This window comes from Conger conger, chromosome 4, assembly GCF_963514075.1.
Source record: "Conger conger chromosome 4, fConCon1.1, whole genome shotgun sequence".
Taxonomy (NCBI): domain Eukaryota; kingdom Metazoa; phylum Chordata; class Actinopteri; order Anguilliformes; family Congridae; genus Conger; species Conger conger.
In genome coordinates this window covers 26349874-26368319 of record NC_083763.1, presented here as the reverse complement: position 1 = coordinate 26368319, position 18446 = coordinate 26349874, and the positions used below count along the sequence as shown (strand labels likewise).

General features: G+C 44.5%; 1 protein-coding gene across 1 annotated transcript in view; it reads left to right on the top strand.

Annotated features, from left to right (window-relative positions):
- The window catches only part of zeb1b (zinc finger E-box binding homeobox 1b), an 83969-nt gene extending 80507 nt beyond the window's left edge, over positions 1 to 3462 (top strand). The window contains exon 9 of the mRNA XM_061238161.1: positions 88 to 3462. Within this exon, the coding sequence (XP_061094145.1) occupies positions 88 to 908 (821 nt within the window). The 3' untranslated portion in view covers positions 909 to 3462. The remainder of the gene's footprint in view (positions 1 to 87) is intronic.
- The last annotated feature ends 14984 nt before the right edge of the window (positions 3463 to 18446 follow it).

The following is an 18446-nucleotide window of genomic DNA, read 5'->3' as shown; positions in this document are numbered from 1 at the left end:
TGTATTTGTGGAGGGAACGGGGGGCTGCAGACGTCCGGGTGCCGTCAGTGCCCTTGTAAAAGAACCCTGCTCTTGTGTCCCCTGTAGGAAAGAGGCCTCACGAGTGCGGGATCTGCAGCAAGGCCTTCAAACACAAGCACCACCTGATCGAACACATGCGGCTGCACTCGGGCGAGAAGCCCTACCAGTGCGACAAGTGCGGCCGCCGCTTCTCCCACTCCGGCTCCTACTCCCAGCACATGAACCACCGCTACTCCTACTGCAAGAAGGAGGCCCAGGAGCGGCAGGAAGGGGGCGAGCCGGACGTCCAGGACGGGCTGCTCCCGCCTGTGGAGGAGCAGTCAGACAGCAGGGCCGCCTCCCCTCCCTCCCACCTGGACTCGGACGACCGGGAGAGCAGCACCCGGGAGGAGGAGTACAGCGAGGAGGAGGAGGAGGCTGAAGTGGGCAGTGTGAATGAGGAGGACATACGGGTGGTGAGGATAGGCGAGGAGGGCGACAGGGAGGACAGTGGGGATGAAGGGGAAGGGGAGGAGCCGATGCAAGGCGAGGAGGAGGAGGAGGAGGGTGAGGAGCCTTTGGCAGAAGATGAAGAAATACAAGAAGAGGAAGAGGAGGCAGAGCCTGAAGAGGAAGGCGAGACAATGCAGGAAGAGGAGGAGGAAGAGGCAGCACTTGGGCAAGGAGAGGTGGTACAGGAAGAAACAATGGAGGTGCAGGAAGCACCGAGGGAAGAGGAGGCGCAGGAGACGGAGGAGGTGCAGAGGGAAGAGGAGCTGATGGAAACGGAGGAGGGCACACTGTCCATGGGCGCGGAGGAGAAGGAGGAGGAGAAGGAAGAGGAGAGCGACACCATAACGGAGCATGACCACGATGAAGACGGGGGCCAGGAGAATGGCATTGTCTAGAATTATGAAACAAATGGAAGGAATCAAATGCGAGGAGTTGATACCACAGTTTTTCCCAATATACAATACAGACGTTATTGTAAGGGAAGAATGGAAGATTATTATATGGATGCTGTGTTTCAGTACACTACTGTGTATAAATCCTGGTGTGCCTGATCTTAAAAAAAAGAAAAAACTTTTTCATGTGAGAAACATTTTCAGTGTTACAATTGTTTGTAAAAAAGTACATAAAGTTTAACAAAAATGCATATACTGACTCTGAAAGCTAGAGTTGACATGTTTTAGACAATGTTTTATTACTGAAGCATCCTGGGTCATTTCTTTTATCAGTGTTACTAATTTTGTCGCTCATGTTTTGACCTTTTAAGCTGTACAGTTGGGAGAGATTTCTATACCTTTTTATTGCCAATGAACTAAATCAGTATTTTATTAGGTTGGATGAAGAAAAAAAACCTGCACTACAGTATTCCTGGTTTACCTATGGATACAACATGCATCAGTGTTGTCTACCCTTCAGTATTCGCGCACTAGAGTAGTACCTCCATAACATTAGCTGATGTTAGCCAAGCATTTGGTTTTTTTTTAAGTGAATTGTGAGCCTTAAGAAGAAAAATATATTGTGGGGAATAAAAAGAAAGGATGTGGTGTCAGACAGAGGAATGGGGTTGTGTCGGAACCACAGATTCCAGGATTCTTGCTCTGTTTTATTTTTTGTTTTTGTTTTTCTGTTTTTTTGTCTGTGGTTGAATCTTCTGTCAGTGTTCTAGTATCAGGCGAAGCGGGAGGACGTATAGTAACAGAGCAGTTTACCCCCCCCCCCCCCCCCAGCCTTATGCAAGACCTGTGAGCTGTAAGTGCCATTGATCAGTGTTACCTCAACGGCTGTAGCCAGTCGTTGTGCATCAACGCAGGGCCCATATTAACTAACATTTGTCCGCCATCTTTGTAGCCCTTTTCACCCGTCTCGTCGTCCCTTTGGAAAAATACGACTTCTGAGGTGAAGGTACTGCATACACACGTTGTTAACTTTTGCTTGTTTTTTATCATTACGACTTTTGCATTCAGATAAAAAATGGAGGTGTATTTGATAGTGATGGGAAGACAAGGACTTGTGACCCCCGGACTTTCTGTTGTGGACGGAATCATTTTCTGTTGTTGATGACACACTGATTTGAAGCAGTCGATTTTGCCATTGGGAACTTCTTTTAAAACGAATGGTATCCCATTTTCCCTTCTTTCTGAAGTAGGAATTCCCAATTGTGTTTGTAGGCCCATCCTGTCTTTTCGCCCTGCAGCCCACCAGCTGAGCCCCACAGTCAGTTTATTGTAGCAGTGCATGTAGACTTGGAGCAAGCAGGCTGCAGGTACCCAGTCAGCCAGAGGGGTCACTGTTGGGCGACGAGACAGGGACTGCCCAATACGCACCACCCTGGGGACTGGCCAGCACAGGCATGGTCAGGACTTGATGCCAGACGTGGGGTGCACATCACTACACTGAAACCCAGTGGAGCTAGCAGAATGTGCCACCCAACATAACCAAGAGCAATGATTTGATTGCTTCACAAAAGTCAGTGATTGACAGCAGGATATATTCCCATCCAGTATGGGGTTCTCCATGCCTTCCTCTCCCATACCTTGTGTTGGGTGTTCAGGATGAATAGACCTTTAGGCTAAGACTTATACACAAATATGTTTATTCTCCTGCCTTGGAATGCCAATTGTTTGTGATTTTGTGCACTTGTTTAAAATGTATGGCAAGCTTGGCTGCTCTTCAGGTAACAAATATTACTAAATATGGTCCCACAATGACATGTTTTAGATGGTTTTACCTGTCAGTATTAATTTTATGTTCATTCTTTTGTTTTTGTTTTAGTTTTTTGTTAATGTTCATGCAAAAACTGTGTACTGTATGTTTTCAACAATGGCAGTATTAGTACCCTCACTGATATACATACCTGTTTAGTTTTAGAAAACTTTTATATTTATGTGTCTTATTTTTATATTTCTTTATGGTTATTTATTACACAGTGTAGTGTACAATACTGTAGTTTGTATTAATACAATAATATATTTTAGTATGAAAAATAATTTGGACGGTAAAAGAATTCAAAGCTGGACATAAACATCTGGCATTTTGAGATATGTTTTGAAAAGAGTATTATGTTAACATTTCAGCTCGTCTTTGGTAAATACGCCAGAGAAACTCAATTAGAACCTGTTACCTTTGCATTCATTATCAAGTTAGTTTTATTTTCCCCATTTTATTATGAAGCTACTGAACTTTGAAAACTAACTGTGTGACTAATAGCATGAATCTTTGCTGTTGTATTGAAGGAGTATCCTAACCATGAAGCTGTCCTGTCCTTTTAAAAAGCCAAAATTGTATTGACATACCTTTTTATGTTTTTTGTGCCAATTTGTTCCTTTTTATGTCTGAGTCAAGGCCACAACTCCTTTTAAGTGTCCCTGTTTAATCCATGGTCATTTTTTATAGGTTTTTTGTTTTGTTTAGTTTTTTATGACTCCCCATCTCACAATAAAATACATCAACAAAGCAGCTTTTGTCATTATTTTTCTCATCACCCTATTGTAATATTGAATTTTAAAGCAATTCTTAATCATCTACCTTCAATTCATATCCTGTACTTTTGCATTAGTTGCAAACTGTTTCATCAGGTTTTTATGTACCCGCATTACATCTCCAAAATTTTCCAGCTTTGAATATGTTTAGGTAATTACTTGCATTTTGTAGCTCAGAGGAATGAAAGCGCAAATGTTTTTATTACATCATTATGAAATCTGTTTCCAAAATAGACCAGTTCAAGTCCGCATCAGTGCTGAGAGATGACAAAAAGGTGGCTGGTTAAAGTGAAAGAAAAATGTGCCTCGATCATTAAGGTTGTTAACTAAATGAGTATCTTAGACTTTTCAATTATTTTGGTAATGTAATTCAAGCATTCAGCAAGGCTTTCATATATTTACTATGTATAAATTGTAGTGTGGGATTTCTTAAGGTAGTTTTGAGTGTTCACCAGGACACAATGCTCACTTATGCACCTGGGTCAGCAATGTTCCACATGCTCTGAGTCAACCTGCCTCAGTGTACAGGAGGGGCCTCAGCTCAGAGCCTGTGAGAACACCTCCATTCAACTAAGTATCTTCTCGCAGGGAACATCATTTTGTTAAGGGGCTGAGGACTGTGTTCTTTTATTTTTCAGGAATTTCAACAGGAGTGACTCCTTTGGAACCGAAATGATCTGCTTCACTATGGAGGTTACAACTCCACCCCAACCAGGGCACTGTAACCCCACCCAGTAAAGCCACAGAACTCCCCAAAAACACACAGAATCAGTCAAAAAAGGGAGGGAGTGAGCAGTCAGGCCCAAGGTCACAGCCATCGATCCCTCTCATGTTTCCCGCAGGTTGTGCAGGCACATGAATAAGTAATGGCTTTCTCCAAAATAAATCTATAGTCCAACCAGGAGCTGAAAGTAATATGTTGGTCCTCTTTTTACCAAATGAGGCATATGCTCTTTGTCAATACCTTCTGACCCAGGTATGGTTTTTATTTCTTTTTTTTTACTTTGATTTGAGGAGCTCTCAGAAAAGGTGCTGTAGCTTCATCACACATGGATTCCTGTGGGGTGTGGGAGTGGGTGTGGGAGTAGGAGTTGCAGTTGGCAATGCTGTAGAGCTCTTGACTTTGTGCGTGGGAGTGGAAAATAGAGATTTTTTTTATCAAAGCCAGTACTCGCCGTCAAATAAATGCTGGTCTCTTAACTTGGATCTTACCCGGCCTGTTTTCAGCTGCCAGGTATCCTGAGGAGAGTTGAGATTTAGGAGAGTGTAGAGTGGAGGGGTGTGTGTGTGTGTGTGTGTGTGGGGCGGAGGGGTGTGTGTGTGTGTGTGTGTGTGTGTGTTTGGGGAAGAGGGGGATAATGCCTTTAATAGTACAGCATTATGGCAAATAGCCATGGTTTCAAAATGTCTGTCCTGAGGCAAATTCTGTGGACCACAGCAAGGGGGGAGTTAAGGCAGACCCCCGCCCCCTTAAGAACTGTTACTAGACGTTTCCATTGGCTGCGTCCTCTGTGCTGAGGGCCATCAGGCACTGCCAAGTACTTGTCACTCAGAGTACTGGGAGGCTCCAAACACAGGACTGGAGAGAGTGAGGCACATGGCTCATTGCCTTTGATGTAGCTGAGCAGGAAACCTCTCTGGAGCCTGCATTCGCTTTGCCTTTGACGTCCCCGGTCCAAAACGCTCACTACACCAGCACCATGCGCATCTGTAGGTCCTGCACCTACAGGCAAAAACTCAATTAGCCCCCTACTCAGCCAAGTCCTTACTAACCCTACTGCATTCAACACCATATGATGACACTGAATATATATTTTATGTGTGTGTGGGGAAGAGGGGGGGGGGGTGTTTTAAACTCTCAGCATTGCAGCCTCATCATATACACAGTATTCAGCTTGAAACACCAGAGGTATCCTCTTGACTCACATTGGTGAATGCGCCAATTCGCTTAAATCTTAAAGTTCTCTTGAATCACTCATAAGAACAAATCTGTTCATACGTGTGGTCCTTCCCTGAGTCCCTTTGAGAGTAACGGATGAATGTGTGCAATATATTCATATATTGTTTTATAGCAATGCACGGCTGTTCAAAAACACCACCAGCACAATGCATATTACTGTAGCAGGCGGGGCAAACTGATTCTGCCCGCCAACACCAGGGCAACAGGCCACAGGGTAATCCGCCAATTCAGTGAAAACTCTTAAATCCATTCCACTCCCCAAAAATCTCACACTGTCTTCTACCATTACCTGAGCGTTTCCACCCCTGCGGGGGACAGCGCACTGTAAATGTATGATTTGTGTGCGGTTAAACCACCGTGCAAATTAGGGAGGCTGGAATCTGCCACCCCTCTGTGCCACCAAACGCTCCCGTGAGCAAGCACTTAAAACACAGGCGTGAAATTTTAGGTTCCCCCCCGCTCTGGTCCACAGGAGACCCTCAGTTGCAGACCCGCATCTCTGCATCCGTAAAATACTAAGTGTGGAAATCCGTGCGTAAAGCTGCTCACGTGGAATCGGCAAATGGGGGGCTGGGATGGGGGTTGCCATGGTGTCTCGCTAAGATGACATCTCCCCAATAGCAATGAAACATTGACTTTAGGGCCAAATCCAGTGCAGCCCCACCTTTCTTTAATATCGCCTCATTTTTTAAATTGGGATTTAGGCCTAGTGCTTTGCAAGTATTTGGCTGCTTTCCACGTCTTGCCTCATGTCAGCTTTGCAATTCGGAAACTCGAAAGAAAAACATTGAAAATGCAAATTGACTATAGTTTTATTGCCAATAGATGTTAAAACCATGATAAACTATCAAAGAGATTAGATTTCTGACAAAAAGCCAAGCTCTGCTCTAAAGTCCCGAGGGAAATTTGGAGAGAGCTATTTTTTTCACTGGAAAAACTGCACAGCAGAAAATTGCACTCACTTAAATACTGTGTTCAATAACCTGCCCACCAAATGCCTGTGTGAAATATTAAATACCACATGTTTCAGTTTGATATCAAAATGTCTCTTTTCTAACTACAAAGTGCATTTTTTTTACAGCCAGTGAGGTTATGTGGACTCTTTCTCTGATACAATATGAAGCTGACTATGTGAAGTCTTTTTTTTTTTAAATGCGGCCCAGTTGCAGTAATATTACAGGAAATAATATTTAACTTGACAACATTTCTTTTTCCACATAATTTATAATGTAAGCCACTATTTACAGAAGGAAATAGTTGTTAGAAATACAAATGATATGATGAACACATTACATTCATGCAATTAAATGGGAAAGTCTCTCATGCATACAGATGCACAATCCAGCAAACTGCACGGTACATGAAATATGAAGAGTAATTTATGGCCATTCACCTCCATTCAAAATGAAAATTTTTTTTTTTTTTTTTTTTTTTTTTTCATCTTCACTGGGGGAGCTTGAATAATATGAAAAGTGTGAAGCATAACCAATGGGATTAGGCAATAGGTGGTCCCACTGCTAAGAAAGTGATACTTTCCCTGTTGTCCAGAACAGAAAAACGCAGAGGGATATTTTACACTTCCTGATTACACTGGATTGAGGAGAACACCACATATTCCACAATAACTCCTATCTTTCAATGCTTCCTCTCACCTACTGAGAATAGCACCACTAGGAATTCACTGAACATGTTTTCTAGCTGAAATGTATAAAGCAGTAAAGCCATTACACAGTAAGCACTGATATCTGAACACATAAGCTCATAATCCAGATCCATTGATCAGAAACACCCATTGATAAAACAGGGTGATCCCATTGCCATCATAGCAATTGTGAAATGTTTTAATTGCAAGGATTTGAGGGGGGCGGCAAACAAAGGGAAAGGGAGGGAGGAGGCAGGGACGCTCAACCCACTTCACAAAAGACTGTCTCCTTCAGGTTTTCAGCTCTCCTGTCATTAACTGGGGTGTATTCACCAGTTCAGAGCCCTTCAGAGCTCTAGAGCATTGATGTATCAGGATCTCTAGACCCCCTCCCATTCTCAATAACAGAGAAAATAGACCTCCCAAATCCCTCTCTATCCCCATTATACTTTTTTTGGGATTACTCAGTGAATTTCTGTATGCCATAGATCAATTTGGTTCTGATTAGGTGTCTCAAGATCTTTAGCTTACAGCCCTGCGCCAGTGAGACCCACTACTTCAACCCGTGATGTTTTTCCCAGAAAAAGCCATTGTTCTTCATTGCAGTTTGCACCTTCTCATTTCGAGTCTGAGACAGACATTCTACAGTGAGACATAAAGTAGTCCTGCCTAGTGGTATCGTCCCTTGGGCAAGGTGATTGGTTCAGTCAGCATGGCTCTATTTATAGCAGAGATTTAAAGATCTGTTTATAAATGGCTCTTGAGGGAATTAGTGGGAATGTGAACTAATCCATTGTTATTGTGAGAATTTGGGTCAGTTCGGAATTGACTAGCTTCACTTCCTGTACTGCAGTGTCAATAGTAATTCAGTTCTAAACTTGGGATGGAGCTAGAGTGGAGGAGTATTGATTTAGGAAACCTGAATTAATATTGACCTGTGCAGATTCCCTCCTGGATTTTGAATTTGGAACAGTTGATTTGGGAGAGGCTAGTTGGGGGGGAGGGGGTGCTAGCAATGGATTTTAGGTCAGATGGTCCCACAAGTCTAACAGAGTCTACATTAGGTTTCCTAGAACAGCCTTCATCCACACAGCATGCCAAGAGGCCAATGGATGCTAATGGCCCATCAAGCTAAAGACCCAGGTCTATAAACAAGGGTAAAGCTCAGCTCGTTCTGCCTCTAGAATGTTCTCACTTGACCTCCACGCTTCTGACCCCCACTAAACCAACAGGGCTTTTCTCTCATTCATTACATTACATTACACTATTGCCATTATGGTAGACACTCTTATCCAGAGCAACGTACAAAAAAGTGCAAAGTGCATACCCATAACCAGGGACAAGTGCGCAGAAAGACCCTAGAGAGAAGTACAATTTCAAGTGCTAAGGCTACGACAAAGAAAAGGACTTGGGCCTATTTGATTAATCTAATATTGGATTATATCTAAAACCGTTTTTTATACTGCGATAGAATTAATCATTCCTATCAGGTACGTAAGTATTATAGACTCTCAGTACAGGAGCTTGGTGAATCTGATTGAACAGTGGGGCAAGACATACTTGCTGATACACTGGAACCTGATTGATCCCAGCTGCAAAGCCCAAAAGACCTCTCTCCAGCCCCATAATTGAGTGGCATTTGGCAGAAACACAAAGAAACTGCTCGTGCTAAGCACATTCCATTAAGCGTGGGGAGGGCTTAAATGGGACCAGCAAATAGGAGGCTCTCAACTAACGAGTAGCCTTCAGAGAAAAAACAAAAGAAATTACATTTGAAATGACACTGCGAACTCTGAACAACTGTAGTTGGTTTCTGCAAAGGGGTTATTTGGTTTCCTAGGATTCTTTTGATTGTGCAATGGGTAGCACTGCAGCCACACAGCAAGGAGGTCCTGGGTTCGAATGCCGGTCGACCAGGGCCTCTCTGTGTGGAGTTTCCTCCAGGTATTCCGGTTTCCTCCCACAGTCCAAAGACATGCAGGTTAGGCTGATGGGAGAGTTTAAATTGCCTGTGGGTATGAGTGTGTGAGTGAATGGTGTGTGTGCCCTGCGTTGGACTGGTGACCTGTCCAGGGTGTATTCCTGCCTTTTGCCCATTGTATGCTGGTATAGGCTCCAGCCCCCCTGTAACCCTGCGGGTTAAGATAATGGATGGATGGATTCTTTTGACACCAAAGGCTTTCAAATGTGTAGTCCTATACAAAGGTGTCATGGAAGGTAATTTATGACATTATCCTATCCAACCAAGAGAGAAATACAGCTTGGCTTTGGCCTCATCTTGCCTGGAGCAAAGACTAATAGAGGCTATAGTTTTAGCGGGATCAAGGTCAAACGTGGGCTGCTCCAAGGGCAAGCATGGACTCTTCCAAGTTCAAAGATTAACAGCTCCATGCACCGGCATGTCCTCTAGCACAGTATTTCTGAACTCCTGTCCTCGGGACCAAGAAGGTTTTTGTTGTAACTTGGAACTCACACACCTGATTTAACTAATCAAGGGCATGGTGGTTTGATTGGCTCAGTAATTAAATCAGGCCTTCTGGCATGTAAGTCCTGGGAACTGGAGTTGAGAAGCACTGCTCTAGCAAAACACACTGAAACTGCTTATAGGGTAGACCAAGTAATCCTTTCTGGAGAGCCTCGAGGCTAGGGGACTCCAGGCTAATGGTAACTTGTTGAGTGCCTGTCTGTCATATTCACATAACTCTGCTTTTATGATAATCTTGGGCTTGGGGTGCTGTCCCCAACATCTACCATCCGCCCTCCATCACACCCCCTTCCCCTCTCCTTCACTCCCTCCCACCTAGCTCCCTCCACCTTCCCACAGTCCCCTGGGGCTCAACGTGGCCAGCTCATTTGTGTTCCCTCCAGCTCTCTAGCCAAAGCTTGCTGTGTTATAAAGAGATAAGGCCGGCTGAAACCTATCCCCTGTATATCATTTAATGCTCAATGTCATTAAAATGTTTTTCGGGCCACTCCAGTAATGGTAAGAAAAATAAGCAAGCCTGTTTCCCGTTTATCTCAGTGGCCAGGAAATGATATTTCCAAGTAGAATTATGGCTCTGTTTTCACACTACCTTTTGTTTGCAGCCATCTCTGTATGGCTCTCCTCTGCTCAGCCAGTGTTTAGGATCAGACCAGATCCAAAACACAGAGCCAGGGTGGGGATCCGACTCAAGCCTGTTCCTGGATCCTCAGGTTTCCAAATCCCAAAGTGTTTGGGAGAGAGTGAGTGCAGCCTGTTGAAAGGTTGATACATCAGCTATTGATTACCAAAACAGAGTTACGGGAATAGGTTTAAGATGATAGCTATGGTTAAACGCATACCATGGAATCTGTTGTATTTTGTTTCAGCTATTATGTGGGCATGGGGTATAAGCTTCAGGTTATAAAATCATTTTGAATTAAGTCAAATCAGGAGAGAGAGCACAGATGCACAAGCACAGTGCTGTTTCAGCCAAAGCGAGGAAGAAAAATCTGAAAAGTAGATTTCATCGGCAGAGATAGCCGATGCAGGCTGAGAAAAAAAGTATTCCTTCATGATGCCCTTCTAAAAATGCATGTTTGCTGAGCTAAAGCTTCACCTTTCACCTTTCACCTCTGCAGAGTGAGCTGGAGGTTGAGCCCATCTTCTCAACCTCCATCTTCAATTCATTAACCCCAACAGACATGGGGGTGGGGGCACAATTTCACAATTTGCATGTAAAATGTGCCTTCATCCTTTCATTCTGTTATGATGAACACAAGTATAAATGTGAAGTTAATAAATGTGACATTTGAAAATGCACTTTATGAGATTAAACCCAACAGGAGGGACATGCGTCGTTTTCTCTGCCTGACTGCTGGAGACAGTCCACGAGACACTCATTTCAGTCAAATGGCTGAGATCCTGTTAACAGCATGGTGTTAACAAGTCTGGCCCAACTGGCTCCAAAGCACAAACAGGAAATAGAAGGGAATTTAGAAAAATAAAATGCTTAATACTACCTCTACTTAACTACTGACCCTAATAATTACCAGTCCAAAACAGTTTGCAAATTTACAAAGTGTGAAAACTGTTGTTTATTTATTTTTTGTTTTTAGTGGATGTGTAGCCAGACACTTTGTACATTGTAAACATGCAGGCGTGGGCTACTTCTGTCATGCACAATTGAGCTGACTTCTTTGAACTGAACACTGTTCAGGTGATCTGGTTCTCAAGAAGCAGGAGGTTTTTTCCCCCTTTGCTTTTCTGAGCAAACAATTTCCCCCAGAATGCCCAACCACATCCATGTGGGAGGGCAGACAGGAGCACCCGCCCTTTCCGGCAACACACGCAGTAAACTCCATCCATTGTTTCCTCTCGGCAGTCCGCCGGCTGAGCCACCATAATTACCCTTAAGCAGTATCGTGGACTTACCGCAGTCAGATAGCAGGGGCCCCATCAACTACAAGTGTTGCAATTGACTGAAGAGAATGCCTACTGTCCCTGGGAGAAAATATCAGCAGTTACACCAGAGCCCTGCGGGTGGCAGTCTGCTCTGCATGCAGCATTACCGATCATCTCTGCAGTCAGGCTTTTTCTGTGCTGAATGTGCTGTCCAAACTTTTTCTCCTGTCCCACACGCATCAGTTTCATGGGTCCCATACTCTGCTGTACCACAAAGCCCTTATCTCACATTCACCATGAGAGTGAACAACAGCACCTTACAGGACTAAAATTATTGCTGCAGGGCTCTAATAATGCTGCATTGTCCTGCATTACCTTCTTTAATGTCTGCTCCAGCCTAGATTGTTTATACGCAAACTTCAAACACAATGCTGAACCCAGCTGCACACTAGAAGAACACAAATTGTGATGTGTTCAGTCTGCTGACTGCTTTTTTATTGAGCCCCAGTACTATTAATAGTCTGCAGCATTCTCTCAACTGGACAATTATGTATTTTTCTTTAAACACAATATTCATGTAGGTCATTAACACATTATGCCACACTCTTTTCAGGCAAACTATTAACTTTAATTCACAAAGTGATAATTTTCTTTAACAGTTATTTAACACCAAACGGCAACCTCATTAACACAGAAAGCAAAACTTCCTGTCTGTATCTGTGAGTATTGTTTATCGGTCCGCTATTTCACAGAGCATTATTACGCCCACCTCTTTACACTTAGCCATATTTGCCACCAGTTTCTCAACCCATGAAATAATGGACCGAATGTACCATCTCTTTATACAATCCCCCATCTGGGCTGTGTCAAAGTGAGCAAGACAGCTAACCCTTAAATGCTCCTGGTGAGCTGGTTGGTGCCTTGGATGGCAGCTAATCGTTGTTGTTGTGTGCGTGTGTGTGTGTGTGTGTGTGTGTGTGTGTGAATGGGTGAATGAGAAGCATCAGCTGTACAGTGCTTTGGATAAAGGCACTATATAAATGCCAGCCATTTACCATTTACATATCGGCCTTGAAGCATAAGAAAAGGAATCCTAGGCATTTCCAGTTTTACTTGCACAAATGGAATTTTGGACGCTAATGTTACCTTTGAGTAAGCCAATTCATTTTGAACTTTAAAACACCCGTTCCCAGGGCCGCGGTGGCGCAACAAGCTGCAGTTGCACACCGGGGACCGGGGTTCGATTCTCGGTCCTGCCAAAAGCCAAGTTTGGCCGGCTCACATGGAGCAGCATAATTGGCTCGCTGCTCCAGGGGGAGGGACTTGGAGGGTTAGTAGATCGCCGCACAAAAAGCACCTCGGGCGCCTCGGAATCAAGGTTACCAGCATTGTGGCGAGACGGCTTGAAGAAGGCGTGTCGCTCTCGTAGGGCCGCCGAGGGATGGGGTGTGGGCGGTGTATTTAATACTAGCTCTAATTGAATTAGACGGGGTACAATTGGCTGCCAAATTGGGAGAAAAAAGGGAAAAAATCCGAAAAATAATTAAATAAAAAAAACACCCATTCCCATTTATGTACTACAGGAATATGGTAGACAATACACTCATTAGGCAACAATGAATGGTTTATCAGTTAAGAAAATGGTATTTACTGACCTACAAACAAAGAAGAACAACATGTTCGGATGTGGTAAGTCTGTAGCTGCCTGCTTCTTTATTGAGCTGTTTTCCATTAAAAATAAACAAAATGGCGCCCTCTGATACATGTGAAATGCCCTGGGAAGAACACACCTAGCTGACATGCAGCTTTGTATAGCTGTGCCGAAAGGAAAAATAGTACCCAGATGTAAAGACAACTTTCCCCCTTTCAAACAAACCTGGTTTGTTTTTTGTTACATAGAACTAATTTACAGGTCAACCCATACATATTCATCCCATGGGACAAACCACTAGCCCCAGGGCTGAAAATGATCTCTTGCCCAACAGTAGATCCCTGCAGGCTGTGGCACTTTTACCAGCTGAGCTACACTGGAGTCATCGCTGTCACAACAGTAGTCCTTTTACAGCAATAGACTGTTCTCAAGAATATAGATCATAGCATTGTGGTTCCAAAGAAAACTGGTTTGCTTAACCCTTTCCACTGTGGCAAGGTGATGATTGTAAACCATGAGCTTGGCGTATGGGAGGCTGGGGTTTTATTGTGCTGCTTTGCAAATAAGAGGCTGATAAGCATCTAAACTGTTGTTCTCGCTAGCAGAAAGTCTTTTTAACAATCTTGCATCTGTTTTGGGGTTTGATTACGTTGCAGTTTTTTGTATGATATAAATATGAAGGCAACAATAATCTGAGATGTCGATGACTCAACCACAAGGGGGCAAAGTGGATAGGGTTAAATGATTCCATTCACAACCAGGCCCCTTTGGGAGGAACACTGTATAGTACTCAAGTGATAGTCTTGCTGAATCTGGAGTCAAAACTACCATTGCTGACCATCCTTTGGTTCTGTACCGTACGCATTTGAAATGGGAAAAATGTGTTTATGAATGTGTTGTGGCATGGACAGTTTTAACTGATTGCCACAGGATGGACCCATGATCCATCAGCGCACTGGTGATTTTTTTACATTTCTGGAAGACACCATTAAGATTATGCATGGCGCTCAGCCATGAAGCTGCCTGTAGTCTGTGACATGTGTCATGTGAAGCATTTATTAGCTCAGGAATGGTTTAGTATGACTTCTTCTTCCGGCGATGTGCAATAATAAATAACCACTGTAAACATTGTCATCACTCAGCCAGGACAGAGCCTGTTTGAATTAGTATAGTTTAACTGGTCATAACGCAAAGACCCCAGAGTGAGCCCAAGCTGTCACGGTAATATCTGACAGCTTTTTTTTGAAGGGTGCTCTCTGGTGTCTATTTCATGATTAGCAAACGTAAATGTCAGCAGGATCCCCCTGCCTTGTAGCTTTTCATGGCTATGATCTGTGGAGAAGAAGCTAGATCTGGAGAGGGGGGTGGATGTGGGGTGATCATCGCACGGTCAAGAACATGTCAACGTGACCAAGGTAACTCTAGCTCTCTCTTTCCATAGGGGTCCACCCTCAGTTCTGAGCCTCTTGGGGCTCAAAGCTGGGGTTCTGAGCAGTCAGGCAGAAGACTGACACCCTGTGATAGTTTCTGAAGACAGGAGATCATTCTGTGAGAGTTTAGCCTAGCTCAGCCTCTCTAAATGGAGGCTTGATTATAGCATACTCATCAGGAGCCTGGGCTGACATCCTTTGTCACATGTCACATCCTTTTGGTTGGATTCTTGTAGAACTGGAGAGATGTGACTTACTATGTGAGCCACCATTACGAAGTGGACTGGCCTCTGGCAAAGTGTACTCATTGCATTCTTCTTGGGAACCAAAAAGAGTGCAATAAGTACACTTGGCTGGCGTCCTTCATCTTTAGCTCAGTGGGCTAATTGTAGTTGTGTAATATGTTAGCAGTCATGCAGTGCAGTGTGCGATAACACCACCACTCTATGACGTTACATAGTGCCCTGTGTCTAGACCCCTTGAGCCTAAGTTCCCCTCCTTGCTTTTAGACCACAGTCTAAAAGCAAGGAGGGGAACTTAGGCTCAAGGGGTCTAGACACAGGACACTATGTAACATCATAGAGTCGGGTCCAAGACTAAGGTCAAAGACTGTGAAGCCAGGTGAAGCCTCCCACGCAGCAGGGTCCTGGGAGCATTTGAGCAAGTTCAGGACTGAAACAACAGATTTGAATTTCAATTATAAATCTGGCCCTTTAAGCTCAGAGAAACATAACAGTAATACAATCTTCCCTGTGCTGCCCTTTACCCTCTCCTCCCCCCTGATACACACACACACAGACACACAATATTCCATATCCTCTGTTTAACCTTCCTCATAATCCCATCAAGCCCGGCGAGGATACATAGACCCTCCCATGTTGTTGGCTCAGGGAGCTAACTGCGGTGCAGTAGGTCGCTGGCGATGCCATAAAAGGACATTCTGCTGCTCCCGGTCTCCCTCTGGGCATCCTAGGTCCCAAATGCACAAGGACTACCCTCCTGGGAAATACAGTAGGGGGAGGGTGAACATCCCTATGCATAGGTAAAATAGCCCTCGTACAAATAAGTCAGCACAACAATATCTGTGTGAAAGAGGTGGTCAACAGAGCCAAGAAAGAACACCATTCTGTGTCGTTATGATTTAAAAGTGGATTATTATTAGATAATCACTGGATTAATCGTACAGGCTGCCCGATCATTCCAAATGCTTAAAGAATGTTAAAATGGTATCTTTTGGTGCTTATGGCATTGCCTTTTTTGTTGATCTTTTTTGTTGGTCTATTTTGACGGTCCACCCCCACCTCCACCAACTCTCTCCACTCTGCTCTTATGTACCTTTTTGCCTCGAGCCGTGCCCACATTTGACCTTTCCCCAGTGAACATCTCTCCAGTGGATGACCTCTGACCTATGGTTTCTGTCCCTAGTCTCCAGGAGTGACAGCCGTGCCCTGGACCCCGTGAGTCCAGAGCAGGCCCCTGAGGCATTTTCTTGTTCCACGCCCACTGTGTCTTCCCTGTGGTGGGAGGGGCGAGAGGGCACCGGCACTTCCTGTGACCGAGTCTCCACACACAGGGGTGTCTGTGAGGAAGACTCAGCGCACCATTCCATTAAGCTGAAAAGCTCATTGGCTGTCAGGTCCTGCAAGTCCACGATAGCATGTCCCCAGAAACAGGCATATGCACTCCCGCAGTGAATAGGCAGTGGGCATGTGTGTGTGTATGTTTTATGCTTGTTCTTTCTTCTGTTAAAGTTAAGGTAAAATGGTAACTCTGCTTTTCGCTTTTCGCTTTTCACCGACCCTTGTTACTTTGTTACTACTTTCTCTGCATCGAGCACGCACCAAGATTGGGGTCCCACTGCGGATCATCGGAGGCATAAGATTTCCCCGTGCCAGTTATCAGGTGGTTCTTAAAAGCCCCGCTGAAAGAGGAAGCCCAGGTTGAGGGAGGTCTTGAGTTTCGGGTTGTTTTGTCTGTAGTTTTGGTTGGCGGATGCCGCTGGCTCTGTACCCTGCTACCTAAAGGCAGGGCCACTACAGACGCAGGAACGTGAGGGTGTCATGTGTCTATACAAACACCTCCCTCAATCCCCCCTGCCTCTCCTTCCCTACCCCCTGTGGCTCTGCTTAGCCCTCTGACCCCAGGGTCAGTCCATGTGACCAGTGCTTCGTACAAGCGCTCATGTGTTCTTTATTGTGGCTGCTCCTCTTGATGTCCACCATGTTCTCACTCTGATGTCACCCCACACAGCTCATGTCACATGATCTCATCTCTTTGGCCTGACTAGTCAGCAGCCCGTGGAGTTTACTGGTGTTTCTTTTGATGCAATGGCAACACCCACCTGGTAGAGGCCATCCCTTCTGTGTGTCTCCTTTACATATTAGATAAGATGCACATTTATGAATTACACATACCTATAGTATCATCCTATGCACACACTCACACACATATACCCTGCTATACAGTTCCCTCTCAAGCAGTTGATGCCTGTATTATATGACATTTTAATAGCTGATGCTTTCATCCAAAGCAACTTACAGTTAATTAGACAAAGCAAGACAGTCCCCCCAGGAGCAATGTGAAGTTAAGGGCCTTCCTCAAGGGCCCAACAGCTGCATGGATCTTGTTGTGGCTACACCAGGGGTTGAACCACCAACCTTCCACATCCTATTCATGTGCATTAGCCACTAGGCTACAGGCTGTATGCGATGGTGTATCTGAGAATATATGTGACAAAGTTTAAGTTTTTCAGTACAAGCACTGTATATGAGCATTTGTACAAGTTTGTACAAGTTAAAGCATACGCGTATGTGCGAACGTGTCACACATTGAGCACAGCTTGGCTTTTTGTCTCTCTCTCTCTCTCTCTCTGTCTCTCTCATGGCAGATGGCAGCACAGTAAAACATCAATTAGATTGCATCTTAATGCCAGGGGAATTCATCAAGATCGCTCCTGTCCTCTGCGAATGGCTTCCCTCATGTTTCTAATAATCGGCCTGTGATTCCTCCAAGCCAGCAGCACTGCTGCTACAAAGAGGGACTTCATTAGCTCAGGGTGAGCAGAAATGGGCCGTGTCACTCAACTGGCACCACATGAATCATGTGGTATTAATATGGATGAATTACGCACAAATGAAACGGGGGGGAAAACAATGCGTGGATGTGGGCGTGACATCAAAACAGCCTGACGGGGCTGGAGAACGGTGCCAGATCAAGCTGAAGCGGAGGAGGGAATGCGTTTGAGGAAGTTAATCTAATTAGAGATTCAGCACAGCCTGCAGCAGGTAAGTGAGCACAGCAGTCCCTTTCAATTAGAAGGATGGAATAAAAGGCAAGCTGCTCTACCCCCTAGTGGTCATCATGAGGCATTACAGGAAGATATATCCTTACCCCAAGAGACGTACAGGTACACAGAAAAGCATACGCACATGCATGAACGTGTGCACAACAGAGATACACACACAGTGCTAGAATAATACCTTACAGGTATTAAGATTTGTTTAATCTTAAAAGGCCTGCAATTTACTAGATTTAAAACAAAACACTAGGTCAAAATTATGCTCCGTATCCTTGGCAATCAGGAAAATGTTTTTCTGTTTTGGCCAAAAAACTGTTTCAGGTACAGTATAAGCTTGCCTGCACCTCCTCCGCAACTTTGAACAGCTTGGTCTACAGAGCAGTCCTCAATTCATGCATCTGGCCCGATTAACTATGAAGACCAGAACAGGAGAGGCAGTGTATTACCCATATGATCACTCTCACTGGTATCATGATTACAGTAATTAAGCTACACGGCTCGAGAGCAGGGTGAAATCTGTTCTTTTTTGGAAGATGTAGCTTGAAGAGTGTGAGATGGAGAGGGGAGGCGACGGGGCCTCTTTAACCAGAAAACCTTTTATTGTCACCCCC